The following is a 17,714-nucleotide window of genomic DNA, read 5'->3' on the forward strand; positions in this document are numbered from 1 at the left end:
AAATAAATTCCAAACCAATCTGCAACCTGGTATGTGAATGTTCCATAAGCTTTTTGATCTCATAATTTTATGATTTTCATAATTGCTGGATCATGGAATTCAGGTAAAAGACAAGTACTTAAGACCTAGGTTTTATTATATATTAATAGTGAACATTTACTGATATGTCATTTGTGTGCAACCTTAGGAATTTCCTAAGTGAAATCTAAGCTGGAAGGAGAGATTATGGAAAGAGGTAGACTACTCCATACTGATAGATGGCAGTGTTAACAAGCAAGGGAACTTAGGAGGCTTGACTTGGGCAGTGCAAGATGAATAGATATCTGCCCTTGCCTGCCACAATCTTGGAAGTTTGTTTTTTAAGATTTTATTTATTTATTTATTTATGAGAGAGCGTGTGTGAGCAGAAGTTGTCTGGGGAGGGGCAGATGAAGATGGAAAAGCAGACCTAATCCAGGGGCAGATGCTTAACTGAGTCGCCCAGGTATCCCAGAGAATCTTGGAAGTTTATACAGAGGCCTTAACTGGGTTCTGTCAGGTATAGGTTTAGATGGTCTCGGTAATACATTGCTTTTTCAAGGCTGTGTCCTTGAAAATGACTCCCACTGTGGGAATGGGGGGCAGAAGCATTTTCCAAAGATGGCGGGGAGTGAGGGGCATCAGATGGCCCAGATCCAACTAGTCCTCTCCATGACCTCCTCTGACAGGGTAACAATCTCTATATCCAGTTTTATGTCAGTTATTTCGTTTATTGTTCACAAAAACACTACAAACAAGTACTAATATTTAACTCATTTAACAGATGGAGAGATTAATAGAGCAGTCGATTGACCTTCCCAAGGCTATACAAATGATGAAAGAGATGAGATTGAAACAAGTAAATATATGAATTGAGAACATGTTTTAATCACTAGGCTACATTTTCTTTAATACTCTAAAAATTGCTTTTATTTTTTCATTTGTCATTTCTTTCTTTTCATCCCCAAATATGTAAAAGAATTTCCCCATTTTTCCTTCTATTAATTTTTAGTTAAAAACCACTTTACTGTTAAATTTAGTGGTTACCTAGGAGATTACAATAAAAATCCTTGATGTATTTTAGTATAAAGTAGTAACTTTTTAAAAGATTTTATCTACTTGGGAAAGAGAGAGAGAACACAAACAAGGGGAGGGGCATAGGCAGAACAGACTCCCACTGAGCAAGGAGCTGATACCACCACCAGGCTTGATTCCAGGACCCTGAGATCAAGACCAGAGCCGAAGACAGCCAATTAGCCAACTGGCATCCCATAAATTAGTAACTCTTTAACCATATACCAAACAACCAAAAGACATTAGAACACGTAAATTATATATATTTCTGTTTTATAACATTTTAAATTTGTTTTTAATTTTATATACATTTATACAGCACATATTATTAGTTTATAAATTCAACATTCATTTGGATTTAGTTACATGTTTATCTTTCTCATTGTTCTAGATTTACTTCTTTCTTCCCATTTTTCCATCTGGAATCCATTTACTTACACCCAAATAACTTCCTTTATTATCTCTTTTAAAGAGATAATTCCTTTATTGTCTTTTCCTTTGTTATTTCTTTTAGGTAGATTTGCTATTGACAAATACTTTCAGGTGTATAATGTACCTATGTGTGGAAAACGTATTTGTTTCATCTTCATTTTTGGAGACTATTTTTGCTGTATATAGAGTTCTAGGTTGGCAGTTATTTTCTTTCAATACTTGGAGTTGCTATAATTTATTTTTATAACAGTCATTGTTTCTATTTATAACTCAGATTTTGGTTCTTCTAATGACTTATTTGAAGAGATTGTTCCTCTTTTGGGATACATTTAAATATTTTCTTTGTCTCTACTCTTTAGCAGTTTTACTTTGATGTGCTAAGGTGTGTGTACATGTGTGTATATAGTGAATGTGTAGATGTACAAATGAAATTAAAATATGTATTTAATTAGTGAGTTAAATTCACCAATAATCAAATGAATATAAAGTAATACAACAATAATAAAGTGTTTTCTTTCTATCACAATGGAGAGGATAAATTACGCTTCTTAGACACTACGTTCTTTATTATTATTACTATTGTCATTACTTGTTTTTTTAAATTTTTATTTTATTTCTTTTCAGTGTTCCAGAATTCATTGTTTATGTACCACACCCAGTGCTCCATGTAATACGTGCCCTCCATAATACCCACCACCAGGCTCACCCAATCCCCCACTCCCCGCCCCCGGCCAAAACCCTCAGTTTGTTTCTCAGAGTCCACAGTCTCTCATGGCTTGTCTCCCCCTCCAATTTCCCCCAACTCATTTCTCCTCTCCATCTCCTGATGTCCTCCGTGTTATTCCTTATGCTCCACAAGTAAGTGAAACCATATGATAATTGACTCTCTCTTCTTGACTTATTTCACTCAGCATAATCTCTTCCAGTCCCGTCCATGTTGATACCAAAGTTGGGTATTCATCCTTTCTGATGGAGGCATAATACTCCATAGTATATATGGACCATCTTTATCCATTCATCCGTTGAAGGGCATCTTGGTTTTTTCCACAGTTTGGCAACTGTGGCCGTTGCTGCTATGAACATTGAGGTAGAGATGGCCCTTGTTTTCACTACAGCAATATCTTTAGGGTAAATACCCAGTAGTGCAATTGCAGGGTCATAGGATAGCTCTATTTTTAATTTCTTAAGGAATCTCTACACTGTTTTCCAAAATGGCTACAACAACTTGCATTCCCACCAACAGTGTAAGAGGGTTCCCCTTTCTCCACATCCTCTCCTACACATGTTGTTTACTGTCTTGTTAATTTTCGCCATCCTAACTGATGTAAGGTGGTATCGCAATGTGGTTTGGATCTGAATCTCCCTGATGGCTAATGATGATGAACATTTTTTCATGTGTCTGTTAGCCATTTGTATGTCTGCTTTGGAGAAGTGTCTGTTCATGTCTTCTGCCCATTTTTGACGTGATGGACACCACATTCTAGGCAGAAAATATGAAATACCTTATAGACAGCTTTGCATAAAATATTGAAAAGTAAATACCTGAAATCTAAAGGAATGATTGGTACATATCTTGAAAATGTGAACAACCAGAATGTATACCAGCTAGCCTTGAAATTAGAAAAAAAATCTTAATGCTCTTATATGCTAAATAACAGTTGCTACTTTTTTCTGGAAGTAAAATGTCCAACCCCGTGTGGTCCTCTTATCTCTTCCAGGGTAGCATATGTGTTGTGGACATGTTACGGCATCATTCAGCAAATTTTATTTCCAGTTGTCTTTAATGGCCAGAGTTTCTCCATTCCATTTTCATTGCAAGTATTTTTGCTCCAATATAGTAATTTTATCTTCACAGGAAGAGATTCAAGACTTTTATTTTGTTAGCCTGAGAATGGGGCTTCTGGGTACTCTTCCTTAATGAGTTGTGCAAGTTACCAGCCTTGCCTATGCTTTTTTAGTCCAGCAATGACAGAAAGATATTTCTGTATTGCTTTTTTCCCCTGCATAATAGATTCTAGTAAGATTCCCATGAGTTAGATTCTGTAGAAACATTTTCCTTACTAAGAAAAAAATGCATGTGAAATGAACTTGCTTCTAAATCCTACTGGAAGTGATGAAACTTGATGTTCCCTTGTGATTTGGACTGCACATTTCTAAGACTGGGACAAGATTACAATTAAATTTCTAGTTTCCCTTATTGCCTAAAGGGAGAGTTCATCCAAGCCAATACAGGCATTGCTTTCTAATAATTTCTTCTGCATTTGCTATGACAACACAACACATTTTGCTCTCTTATAACCACTGAAGTCATAACTTTCTTCCTATGTCTGGCAAAAATTCCTAAGCTCACAATGTCATTTGGTATTCTGTTGTTCAGATGAGAAATGAGAGTTTGAGATACAATTTGAATGAATAAAAAAAAAAGAAACATTTGTTTTTTACTGGACATTTTCTCTGTCTTCCATTTATTGCTACTATTACCCAGGGCATGGAAGTAAAACATAAGGGGAAGATGGGTTAGGAATGATTGACACAGTTGATGGGAAAAGGGTTGAAGGATTCTAAGACTGGTGATTCTACTCTCTGGCCTTAACTTTTTAGAGCCTGGATCCTAACTTATTTCTTCTGTTTATACATTCCCTAGACCTATAGGTGGAAAAATAAGAAAAAAGATAGATATGAATTAGATTGTGAATAACTTTGCTTTTCATGAAATCACAAAGATTCAAGAGAGAAAAAAAGGTCAGGAAAAAAAAAAGTTGAGCCATAAGTAGGTACAGTATCTCAGCATATGCCAAGGAGGGTTTTCTCTGTTTCCTTTTGATCTCTCCACAGCACACCCTCCATTTCATTAAGAAAAGTGGCATGCCTCCCTGGATTTTGGGTGATGGATGCAGGAGATAACTATGTCAGAACAGCCACTATGCAATGATGAATCTGAGCAGAGACTTGAATGACATAAAGAGCAATTTAGGAAAAAGACCCATAAAATAGCAATTCAGGCAAAGAAAAGAAATGAAATGATCCCAAGGCAGGCGCTAGTTTAATACATTAGGGACTACAAATAAAACCACTGGTTGGAGCTTAAGGTTGTGTTTTCAACATCATCAGAATCCTTGTAGTTTCTACCATGATCTATAGGATCTGCTGCTTTTGAAGCCCTGAGCTTTAGTGGCAGGTGATTTCCCTAGCCTGCCCTACTGGAGAAACTATGTGGAAACATCCCATAGAAAGATCCTGAAACTATGGAAATGGCAAATTATCAGTCAGCCTCAGCTGATCCAGCCCACAGCCATTTCAGTCTTTCCATTTGAGGCCACAGATACCATGGACTTGAGGATGAGCAATCTTTAACATGTTCTGCCTAAGTTCTGCCTGAACAACAGAAATGTTAGAGATAATCATGATATGGTTCTGGTTTTAAGCCACAGAGTTTTGGAGTAGTTTGTAAGACAGCTATATTCAGAACAGAATTTGGTTCTAGGAGTAGAGTACTGCTATAATAAAAACCCAGAACATTTGCAATTGACTTTGGAACCCAGTGGTATATCAGAGTTGAATTTCAGGTAGATGGTTAGTAAGAAGCTGGAAATACCTTGGGGAAACTGTTTGCAAATACTTGGAGGAAAGTGAGGAAAATATTACTGGAAGATAAAAAGAATATTGTTATGAGGTGGCAGGAAGTTTGGCAATACTATTGTCTATAGTCATGTGAAAAACACAAAAGGAACCCAATAAACTCATGAATCGGGCAGAGGAATTTTTCAGGCAGAATGTACAAAGAATATCTAGCTTCTTCTTGCTGCCTGTAATAAAATATGAGAAGAGATACACCAAAGAAGAAATCTCTTAAGTTTTTGAGCAGAGTTTAGAGAAATTTTATGAGCCAGAATTTGCTGGATTTGAAAATAAAACTTTTTTTCTCAGTCTCTCCTAACGAAAGAATCCAAGTATGAAGACATCAACTTCAGATGGGGCTATAAATTTTTTTGTGTTAAAATCCCCCAAAAGGTAGAGTTGGTGTGTCTCACAGACACTTTCAGTTAGACAAAAGCCATCTAAAAAAACGTCAAGGCATGCCTCGTAGACTTTGCCTCTTAAAACAATGGAACTCCTCAGTCCATTAGGGGTTTTGTATCAAGGCAGCCTCACAGAGGACCCAAGGTTTAGATGGACTTTGAGAAAAAAGATTTGGGAATGTATCTTTTGTTTAATGGAGTATATTATTTGATACATGAAGATATTAAAGGTATTATATTAGTTTGGACTGAAAGGGGCAGAGAAGGTACAAAATGAAGCAAGGCTTTTAGACTCTACCTACTTCAGATAAGAAGCAGACCGAGAAGCTTCCTTATATTTAGGAAGACATTTTCTTCTTACTTTTTAAATGTAGGTGACTAATATTAGAACAGGGTATTAATTGAAAAATAGTGTCACTAAATTAATTTAAAAATTAGGAGGACATTGATCTATAACCCCCGAATATCCCTTAAAAACCTTTAGCTTTTCAAACTTATTGTATATTACAGGTCTTGTAATTATCCAAGAAAATACCACATTTAGAATTCTTAAGAAAAGGAAGCAGAGATGAAAGCATTAGAATTACATTGTGAATGAATAAGATTGAAACTTCAGAAATCCAATAAAATAAGAGTCCAATATCTAAAATTCTAGTTATAGAAACTCAGACTCATAAAGAAAAATTTCTTCCACATTGCCGGCAATATTCAACAAAATTCAGTACAAATATTATTGAAAAAGACACCCTTTGCAGGCAAACCCCCAGGATTCAAGTCTTATTTACTCCAATTACTAGGGTCTTGATTTCAGGCAATTTAAGTAACTTCTCTACATGTACATGCCCTTTTCTATAGAATGCAAATGCTTATAGTACATATACTAAAGCATAGTTGTGAGAATCAAATGGCAGAATACATGGGAATCATTTAGCACAGAACCTGGAAGATGGTAGGTACAAATAATGATAACTAGTATCACCATTTGTAATATAATCAGCACTGTAATTATTTTATCATCATCATCTTCTTTATTATTATCATCACTAATCATTGGAAACTAGATACTAAAATTGACATTCAGGGCCAAAGTAAACTTGATTCTAGTTCTTACAGTCTAGATGGGAGACAATTAAACAAATTATTGCAATTCTGGTTTCTCAGTGTCCTGATGGTGGAAATAAAGGACGCTATGTGCATACACACGGTACAGAGTACACAGAATATAATATATTGTAGTGCATGAAGGTAGCTTTTGAGGAGGTAATCATGTTTAAATTGAGATTTAAAGGTTGGCTAGCAGTTTACATGTGAGAAAGGGTCAGAGGGCTCCAGAAAAGAGAACAGCATGTGGGAATGTCCCGAGGTGGTTTAAAGAAGAAGAAAGCATCGGAAAGAAATGACCCAGGTGAGATGGACAGGGACATTTTAAAGAATTTGGATTTATTGTAGGTGCAAGAGACAGCCATTGATAGGTAATCAATCAAAACGGCAAGGACACCTTAAATATCTCTATTGTCTGAAAGACCTGTTTTGACCTGGACTTGCAGAATAGATTTTGTGGCATTTTATTGAAGCAGAAAGTTCTGTTATGGAGCTGTGGATAGATACCTTGCAAGTGACAGATGTTGACTGCTTGGAGAATTAAAAATGGAAAAAGAAAGTGAAAAGACTTGTAAGATTCTTAGGAGAGAGAACTTCCTGAACTCGGTAACAGACTGGATAGGAGATTCAAAAAAAAAAAAAGGACTAAATCCTAAAGGTTTTCCAAATTTTTAGCTCGAGCATTTTGTTGCCACTCAATAGATTTCAGGAAGAGTTGGAAAAGGCTGACCAGGAGGTTGAAGTGATGGTTGGTGAGCTCAGTTCTAGGCATTCTGTTTGCTCTGCCTTCAGAACAGTTTAGTCATGGTGCTCAATTATGCTTTTTAACTTGCCTCTACTACCTAGTATGTATGTTTGGTCATTGCCTGAAAGGGGACAAAACAATTTATTGAAATGATTACTAGTAAAAGAAGGAAGTATTATGTTTAGGATTAGAGAGGAATGCGTATTGTGAGTATTCTTTTGGCTTATATTTCATTAATAAATTGTATCACCCATCATGGCAATGAAATGAAATCAACTTAAATCAATTTAATAAATGTTCAAATTTAATTATGGCAATAAAAAGATTCAAGAGATTCAGAGACTCCTGGATTCTTTTTAAGATTATGAATCAAAAGTTGGCATTGAAATTGATGTTTTTCCTTTAACAGAAATTCAAATAATGTCTTATATATCTTGAAAACAACTAACTGTGTATTTTGGTATATAGTATAATATTTTCTTTGAGAGATTGATTTTGTCATGGTAATTCATACTTTAGTTTTATGTTGTTTCTCACTTCTGTTCCCCAAATTGCATGATATCCTGTGTTATCCCATAGTTCTATTTCTTTAAAGAATAAATAAAAATAAAACTGAAAAGCAAGTTTCCATGGACAGGTTAAAGGAGAAGAATTTCAATGTTTTCCTCTCTCTGTATCCTCTTTAGAACTGCTCCTTTGCCCTGACTGTTATTTTTACTTCCCTCAATTCTGTTTGAAACCTGCATACAGTAGCTTTTCAGAAGCCTGCTTTTCCAGCTGTCTAGATGTTTTCCTAATAATGAAGCTAAACTGGTATGCCTTTATCTGCTTTGGTTTTTTTTTTTTTGCAAGTGTCTTTTACCTTCCTTACTCCTTGAGCTCTTACTTTTATTTCCTGGGGAAACCAACCTGGTTATTTCCAACCTTTTACAGAACAATATTTATGACTCATGGTTTCCATTCTTCTCCTTTTGTATCAAACAAACACGGAGTCATTTTAAAATATCTGCTTTACTCACCTATTTTGATGTGCTTTTATCATATGTTGTTTATTTACAGAAGGAGGAGATATAGCTGTGAGATATTTTGATCATGGGTTTTCAATTCACTAAACAATTGGTATCTTTCAAGTTTATTTCTTTTCATGTCTGTAGTCTTCTATTTCCCATTCAAATCATGGTTCTACATATATTCAAATCATGGCTCTACTATTTACTCTCTAGGACACAGGCATTGGAATTAAACACCTGTGGGTTTGAATGTTACCAGCTGTCTCTTATTAGCTGTGTGATATTGGGCAAGTTATTGTAACATTTCAGAGTCTCAGTCTCCTCATTAATATAATGCTAGTAAAATCACAGGCTGAGGATCAAATGAGTTATATCTAAAGCTCTTGGCATTTTATTTTGCGCCCAAGTACTTAAGAAAGTTTTGACTACTGCAAATTCTTTTTCCTTAATCACTCAAACAATCCGTTGCCTTATATGAAGAAAATGAGTATTTCAACACTTGCTTGTTAGACTTATTGTACTGAAAAATAAAATTATGTTTATCTACAGCTCATCTCTAATAAATGTTAGTTCTCTTCCTGCCCCGTCTCCTTGAAATATTCCGCAGATGAAATGTTCTGCTAATTTCTTGTCATATTTTTATAAAAATTCACTTCAATATAGCTTCCCATGGACATTTCATAAGGTGTAAGACAAATCTTAAAAACACTGATTTCCAAATTCAGAAATTGGTGCAGAACAAACCAACTGAATCAGAATCTCAGGGTGGATACTTTTGCATTTTAAAAAGCTTCTCAGGGGAGTCTGATGCTCAAAGCATAGAACTCTCCCAAGGCGGGAAAGTTATAAAGAAAATGTAAAGAGAGGAAATCTATAAATGTATATAATGTAGTAAATTAAGTCATACAAGTATGAAATAATTAGCAATAGGAGAGTGTAAAGTCCTAAAAATACAGATTATAAATTTTTTAAAATTATTTTTATTGACATATGATGTATTATTTGCCCCAGGGATACAGGTCTGTGAATCATCAGGCTTACACATTTCAGATTATAAAATTTTAATGAAATGTCTTATCTAGCTAACATCCATGACATATTGAAGAACAAGAACATTAAAAAGTAAAGGGCACTTTATTGATATCTGTCAATAATTTAACCCTGAGTGGTATAGCAGTCATCCTAGGAAAACTACTGCATATTTTCCCCTCTATAAGTTACAGTGACTTTAAGTAGTATGGTGGATAATGGGCTGCTCCATTTACTAAGGTTACCTATCTATCTATTACCATCTATCATTATCATCCATCTATCATCATCATCTATTAAAAGGAATGAATGGTTCAAAGGACTATGACCCAAATTTTTCATAACAAGAAGGCTATTTTCAAGTCTTGCTTTTAATGTTCATCAGTTAGCATCATTCTATATCTGGGGAAAATTTTTCTCTTCCTTCAATCTAAAATGCCTTTTTCTCAGCATCCTTGTACATTAATTTTCTAAGTATACAGTAAACTCAAATTGGCTAACTGTCTATGTTGCTATGTTGGGTATTCATGCAGAGACTTCCTGGCAAATCAGATGACCAAGCTGTAAGATTAGTAATTCATGAATTCTTCATGTGTATATCTATCTTACCATAACTGTCATAAGTAACTATGTTGGTAGTTTAAAAAAAAGTGTATTGCCTAAATTAGGTCGATAAAAGATGGTTAATACATACATTTTCAAGTTAAAATAATTTGAGAAGGAGTCAGACTTCTTGTAAGGATTCTGGAGTTTTGACTTCATTTTGTCTCTATGGAATATCCAGTATTTGACCAAGTTTTGACCTCTGTACAAAGCAAGATGATAAAATAGATAGGATTTAGGATTGTCATCAGAAGATATGGCAATGGCCCTTCTGTCAATTTTTTTTTTTAAAGATTTATTTGACAGAGAGAGAGAGAGATCACAGGTAGGCAGAGAGGCAGGCACAGAGAGAGGGGGAAGCAGGCTCCCCGCTGAGCAGAGAGCCCGATGCGGGGCTCGATCCCAGGACCCTGAGATCATGACCTGAGCCGAAGGCAGAGGCTCAAACCAATGAGCCGCCCAGGCGCCCCCCTTCTGTCAATTATTAATCATGTTATTTTGGTGTAAGAATTCTTCATCTAGCAATAAAAGTTTTTATCAGTAGATGCCTAAAATGTTCCAGAAACTTTCTTAAGTGTTTATTGGCCTTATGTCGTTTAATCCTCATTTTAAGGATAGTGTCATCCTTCCCATTCTATAGAAGAAAATATTGAGGTTAAAAGAATTGTGCAATTTTCTTGAGGTCAGACATCTGGTGGGTAACACTCAGAAGACGAACTCCAGTTTACCTGTCGCCATGGCCCGTGGAATTAACCACTGTGAAATACTGCCTCCCCCAAATTTAAGGAATAAGGAAAATATATATCATATATTTTCTTTTAGAATTTGCAATAACTGTTATAAATGTTATTGTTAAGAGGGTAGGTCAGCAAACTGATTTTTTTTTTAAACTTTTCAAATAAAGGGAACTTAGAGGATGAATCAAGTTGGTAACAACTCCAAAACTTAATAGCTTAGATATAGTCTTTTTTTTAGCTCATCATTTTGTGGATCAGTGCATTTGGGCTAGGTTCAGCTGGACAGTTCTTCTGGACGCATGCCTAAGAGCAGGGCAGTTCTGCTCCTGGAAATTAGCTGTGAATCATCTAGGGACAGAGATAAGAAGTTTTAGCTGTCAGGGGCCCTCTATTTCTTTTAGGTAATTATTTCTTTTAAATTCTTGCTCTATTATATCCTCTGACTTGTTTCCTAATACTGGTTCTCTTTGTATCAAAAGTATGTGTGCATGTGTGTGTGTGTGTGTGAGAGAGAGAGAGAGAGAGAAAGAGAGACAGAGAGACTGGCATATATGTTTCTCATCATCAAGCAGGCCAGCTAAAGCTTATTCTCATGGCACCAGGGTAAGTTTCCAAATAAGAGAGTGGACAGAAGTATGCAAGACCTTTTGAAGCCAAGGCTTTATTCTGGTACACCATCACTTCCACCTCATTCTCTTGGCCAAGGCAAATTACAAAGCCAGTACAGAAACAGGGACTGGAGAAGCAGACCTGATGCGAGAAGACGCTGAATCACAATTTAAAGGGGGCATATCTACAGGGCAGGATGGGAAATTGTAGCCATTTATTTTTTATTTTTTTTTTATTTTAAAAGATTTTATTTATTTATTTGACAGACAAGTAGGCAGAGAGGCAGGCAGAGAGAGAGGAAGGGAAGCAGGCTCCCCGCCGAGTAGAAAGCCCGATGTGGGAACCCGAGCTGAAGGCAGAGGCTTTAACCCACTGAGCCACCCAGGTGCCCCTGTAGCCATTTTTTAATCTGCAGAGGAATTTTATGCAAAGTCCATGAATATATTGTTCTTTGAAAGTGAATAATATTTAAGAAATCCTTATACTGAACTTTAAAAGAGTTAATTTGTTCAACTGTTAAACTTTCACAAGTATGTCCTTCTGACAGTTCCAATGTGGTTTAATGAGAGCAATCCACATTTCTGGTGGTGATGTAGGGCTCCGTGTCTGTAGCCCTTCTGTGATGCTGACTGGAGGACATAAAGGAAGCAGCATTTCAGTTGCTTCTCTGCCAGGGGTAATATCTATATGGTCTTTTAAATCCTTGCTCCACACAGACCAACAAAGGAAACCACAACTGTTTTTTCCACCTCCGTTTTCCATTGCCATCTTTCAAAGATTTGCTTTCTTTTCACTTTTGCCTGTTTTTCACAGGAGCATCAGGGAGTTAGTTAGCTGGAGGGGTTTTCTGTTCTCTCCTGTCTTATATAATGAAGCGTGATTATTTGTCTCAGGATCTTCCCCTTCTATATTGACCAGAAAAAGAGAAAAAGAGAGAGAGAGAGTATTTCATTTGCTGCTTTGTTTATAAATTCTCTTTTGGTATGCACATCTCTTTCTCTTATCTTTCCCCATTCTTATTTTCAAACTTATTTGAAATGTTTTCTAGTTTCACATCTAATCCTTTATGAATCACAAGAAAAGTCTGAATTCTTCTAAAAGGTGATCCTCTTGTAGATGTGATTATTTCTAAGTAGCTTATATAACCTTAGACTCAAATTGATTCATTAGGCCCTTGTTTTCTCATTTCTCCTCCATGAGTCCTTTGCAGCAATCCCCCCACCCCCTTCCTTTGATTTCTCTGTAGATCCCTCATAATACAAATTTAATATTATCAAGCTAAAGGCTTCCATTATTGATTTCTGCCATCTGTATGAGTTATCTTTCTGGAAGTCTTGTAATTTAATGTGACTATTTCCTCCATTTAAATTAAAAAGGGGTAATTTATGTAAAACATTTTGCACATAGTAAGATCTCAGTAAATGTTATCTATTATTATAAATGCTTCTACTACTATACTTACTATTGCTAATTTATTTTAAAGCAAACCATATGCCTTTTTCTCCCTATTGAATTTACATTAAGCTATATAAGGAAACATCTAGATAATATAAGAATGCATATTATAATTTGAATATAATTTTTCTTTGGAAATTTTCTGGCAGTTGAAATTTACTATCACTTATTTTAAGAAACGCCTTAGTGATTGATAATAGTGCTAAACTAGAATCATTCCCTCAGCATTTAAGCCTTATACTTGTGTGTGTGTGTTAGTAAAAGCAAATTTCCATTGTCATAAAGCTGGGTCCATACAGCTGTTCCTGAGGTTATTACTACACATGTACCGACATACTGTTAGTAAATTTCTTATGAATGGATATACATTTTTTTCTTAGATTAGTTTCCTAGACATCAGTAACCTTCCAGATACTTTTAAGTTCTTTACTTAGTTTAATTATCTACTGCCATAAGGGATAGGTGTTCTCTGAGGGAACTATTTATATTTAACTGCCCACCCTGCAGTCCTGTATATTGCAAAAACTTTCTCATATAGAGATTCATAACTCTTGCAATTTTTAAATTGCTGTGTCAGTACCAGTATCTGTTTTTCAAAGAGACTTCCTCCTATATACAACCTGGTGTTTTACCTACTCCACGGATTTTAATCCTTTCAAGCTATACCTGTGGAATAGAGTCTCTCCCTCTCTCTCATCTCTCTCAGTACACACACACACACACACACACACACACACAGAAACACACGCTGTTTGGTGCTATGAACTGATATGGGTTGAACTGTGTCCCAGCACCATCCCCTTCCCTCTCCCCACTCCCTCAAAAAAAACAGAAAGATGTTGGAGTCCTAGCCTCTAGTGCCTCAGGATGTGAGCTTATTTTGGAGATAGGGTCTTTATAGAGGTGATCAAGTAAAAATGAAGTCATTAAGGTAGGCCCTACTCCGCAAGGACTGTGTTCTTATATAAAAGGGAATACTTGGACAGACACAGATATGTATAAAGGGAAAAAGATGTGAAGAGACACAGGGATAAGAGAGCCATCTGCAAGCCAAGGAGAGAGGCCTGGAATAGGTCCAGTTCTCACAGCCCTCAGAAGGAACCAACCCTGACCACACCGTAGTTTCTACCTTCTACCTCCAGAACTGTGAGATCATAAATTTCTGCTGTTTAAACAGACCAGTGTGTGGTACTTTGTTATGGCAGCCCTGACAAACTCATACAAGGCCCAATACAAATTCCAAAGGGAGAAATTGACTAATTAGATAATTGCTTTGGTACTTGGATTATGTAGCTCTCCTCTGTGGCTTCTGATAAAGAAACCCGAATTTTCACTTGCTAGAGCGTGATGTTCCTGGAATAAACTTTTTAAACTTGTTTTGTTTTATATAACCATGATGTGGTGACTGGAGACCTACATTTGACTGGAAAGAGCAAGCCAGAGCCATGTGTAAGACGCGAGATCCAAGACTCACTTGTCACCTGTAAGTAGACCTCTCTCTCCCATCAGTTGTCATTAAGGAAAAAAAAAAAAAAAAAAAAAAAAAAAACCAACACAACGGAATTGGTCTTAGAGATGCTCTCTCACTTGTTGGGAGAGGTGGGGCAGTGAGAAGAGAAAGGGTGTGGAGGGTGGGGTGTAAATAAGGCAGGCAGAAGCTCCAGAGAGGGTGGGAATAGAGCTTCACGGAAGAAAAATATATGAACCTGGTTGGTACAAGAGAGCTTCCCCAGACCCACCCACCCACCCACCCACCCTTTCCTGAGCTCTGTGCTCTGGCGCTGGTGGTTGGCGGCGAGTGGTGCGGAAGGGACAGCTCTAGCAGCGGCTGCTTTCAGGGGAGAAACAAAACCTGGAGGTCCAGGGCGGAGCCGGGTGACTGCCCCTTCAAGTGGGTGAGCTTTCCTGACCTTGGGTCAGCTCCGCGGTGGTCGCGGCCAGCATCTGTGCCGGCTCCGGGCGGGGTCGCGGAGCGCCGGCTGGACCCGCCCCGAGCTCCATGGTTTGCCCAGCCCTGCGCGATGGTGACTCTGGGCGCGGAGGCTGGCGCGTGGCGAGCCCGCAGCTCGCAGAATGAAGGCGGGGAGCGCGGCCGGCGGCCGGCGGGGGCTGGCTCCGCGACCCCAGCGCCGCGAGAAGCGGCCCAACCACCTGAGCCCGGAAAACGCCAACAAGTAGTTTTTCATTGGAGAAGGGCGGCTCGGCTGGGTGTCAGGACTCAGTCCGGCTGCCCGGAGAACCTCGTCCACTCGGAAACCAAAGCAGAAGCACTTTTCTGTCGGTCTCGTTAAGGTATCTGGGGGCGGGAGGGAAAGGGGGTGATTTGCCGGGAAGGGCATGCTGACCCTGCAGGCAGGCATTCGCCCGCCCGCCCCCCACCCCGTTCCGCAATGGGAATGTGGAGGTGAAGCCATGGGGATAGGTGGCTGGGAGACTGGAAGCGGGGACACTGTCAGCTCGGGGAACCAGGGGGTGTGCCTCCAGCGGCTCTTCCCAGGGCCTCGCCCCTACTAGAGAGCAACCCCCCCAACCCCCCTAACTCTGCATCCCCTAGGCGTTTGTTTTTCTTGGGGAGGGGGATGGGGTGGGATGCGTTGATCATTCGCATTCTAAAAAATGGAACCTAGTTAGTGGTTTCCTTTCCCAAGTAATAATAGTATTAACAACAACAACAACAACAACAACAGTAATAATGTGAAAAGGAAATTGGATCAGGAAATTAGTCACAGGTCTCCTTGGTGAAAGGCAACAGCAGGGAGATTTTTTTTTTTTTTTTTTTTTTTTGCTTTGACTTTTGCGTTCAGTCTTTTTGCCTGGTCCGGGAGGGAGAGTGGAAGTGAGAACAGGGCACGCAGAGGGCACTCCCTGAGTGCCAGGGCGCTGCGAGTCCAGAGTCCCGAGGGTATGTGTGGAATGGGGGTCTCCGCCCCGCCTGGGGGCTCTCCCCCAAAACTGCCAAGTTGCCTCAGAGGAGAACCTCCTTGCCTGAGGGAACTGCCTCCAGGCCAAGGAAGGTGGAGAGAGGGTTTAGGGTAGGGGAGGAGAGGATCCAGGGCAGGGGCAGAGTAAGGAGCAAGAGAAGAAGAGAAAGAAGAAGAGAAAGAAGGGAGAGATAAGGGGTTTGGGGAGAGGAGGAGAGTGGGGGTTCAGGCCTAGAAGCAGATTTTCTGTGAGAGGGGATGGGGGGAAGGGGGAAGGGTGAGACGATGAAGTAGGGGCGATCAGAGGTAGGGAAGAAAGGTGTGAGGCAGGAAAGAAGGTGTCCTGGAAGGTCAGGGAGGCTGGGACCACCTGCTTGGTTTCTGGAAGCCTGCGGACGGTGTGCTGCATGAGGCGGGGACAGGGCTGGGCGCGCAACTCCTCCTTGGAGGGTCAGTTGCCCCTAGCCTGTCTCCAGCCCTGCATCCTGGGACTCGGGCTCGGCGTGGGGGTGGGGGTCATGGTGCGGCTCTGACGGCGGAGATCTTTAACTTGGCGCTGTGTTCGCCTCCCCCCAGTCATGTCTGAGCCACAGAGATGGGCAAGATCGAGAACAACGAGAGGGTGATCCTCAATGTCGGGGGCACCCGGCACGAAACCTACCGCAGCACCCTCAAGACCCTGCCTGGGACGCGCCTGGCCCTTCTCGCCGCCTCCGATCCCCAGGGCGACTGCCTGACGGCGGCTGGCGACAAGCTGCAGCCGTCGCCCCCTTCGCTCTCGCCGCCGCCGCGACCGCCCCCACTGTCCCCCGGGCCGGGCGGCTGCTTTGAGGGCGGCGCGGGCAACTGCAGTCCCCGGGGCATCGGCGGCGACCACCCTGGGGGCGGCCGCGAGTTCTTCTTCGACCGGCACCCCGGCGTCTTCGCCTATGTGCTCAACTACTACCGCACGGGCAAGCTGCACTGCCCCGCCGACGTGTGCGGGCCGCTCTTCGAGGAGGAGCTGGCCTTCTGGGGCATCGACGAGACGGACGTGGAACCCTGCTGCTGGATGACCTACCGGCAACACCGTGACGCCGAGGAGGCGCTCGACATCTTCGAGACCCCCGACCTCATCGGCGGCGACCCTGGCGACGACGAGGACCTGGCGGCCAAGAGGTTGGGCATCGAGGACGCGGCGGGCCTGGGGGGCCCCGACGGCAAGTCTGGCCGCTGGAGGAGGCTGCAGCCCCGCATGTGGGCCCTCTTCGAGGACCCCTACTCGTCCAGAGCCGCCAGGGTAAGGCCAGAACCGCCCCCTTCCCTGCTGCTCCAGCTCCTCCAACTCCTTCCCCAACTTTCTTTTCCACCAACGACCTCTGGGACGAGGGGAGGGGATGGGAGGGAGAAGAGAACAGGGCTCCCTAAGGATATGATCAGAAGCTCATCTGGTGTCAGGTAAACTCAGGGGCCCTGGCGGTCATCCTCCCCTTCAGTCCCCTTCATCCTCCACGTCTCCTCCTCAACTCAGAGATTTACTTTAGCAGATAAATGGGAGCTAAAGAGCCAATGTCGACCTCTCTGTGCAAGTCTGTCTGGAACCTTGTCCTGAAACTGGTATCGTGCTTCGTCTTGATTCTTTTTTTCCTGACTCTTTGCTTCCAACTTTTCTTTTAGTGTGGATGTTACTTCAGGCCTTCTGGTCATCACGATTTGACATTTTCAGTGAGGCCGGACACTCTTTCACGTCTGACTCAAAGCAGTGGCTCCAATTAGGGGTCTAATCTGAAGACAGAGATGGGGAAATGGAATATAGTAGGTGGCTGGGTGAAGAAAGGGTATGCCAGGGTCGGGTAGGGCGATGGGGGGGGGGGTGGTTTTGTGAAGAGAATCTCCTGAATGCTATTTGGACCTGTCTCCTTCCAGAGAAGAATGCTGAGTTGCTTGTCCCAGTGAGTTGACCAGAGAGCCCACCTGCTCAT

General features: G+C 40.5%; 1 protein-coding gene across 4 annotated transcripts in view; it reads left to right on the forward strand.

Annotated features, from left to right (window-relative positions):
* Positions 1-16,348: 16,348 nt before the first annotated feature.
* Positions 16,349-17,714, forward strand: part of LOC111142201 (potassium voltage-gated channel subfamily C member 2) — a 189,508-nt gene continuing 188,142 nt past the window's right edge. For all 4 annotated transcript variants that reach the window (XM_022495224.1, XM_022495225.1, XM_022495223.1 and 1 more), the window contains exon 1: positions 16,349-17,032. In XM_022495224.1, the coding sequence (XP_022350932.1) occupies positions 16,349-17,032 (684 nt within the window). The remainder of the gene's footprint in view (positions 17,033-17,714) is intronic.

The sequence above is a fragment of the Enhydra lutris genome, unplaced genomic scaffold (assembly GCF_002288905.1).
Source record: "Enhydra lutris kenyoni isolate GAN:26980312 unplaced genomic scaffold, ASM228890v2 scaffoldscaffold7, whole genome shotgun sequence".
In the NCBI taxonomy this organism is placed as follows: Eukaryota; Metazoa; Chordata; class Mammalia; order Carnivora; family Mustelidae; genus Enhydra; species Enhydra lutris.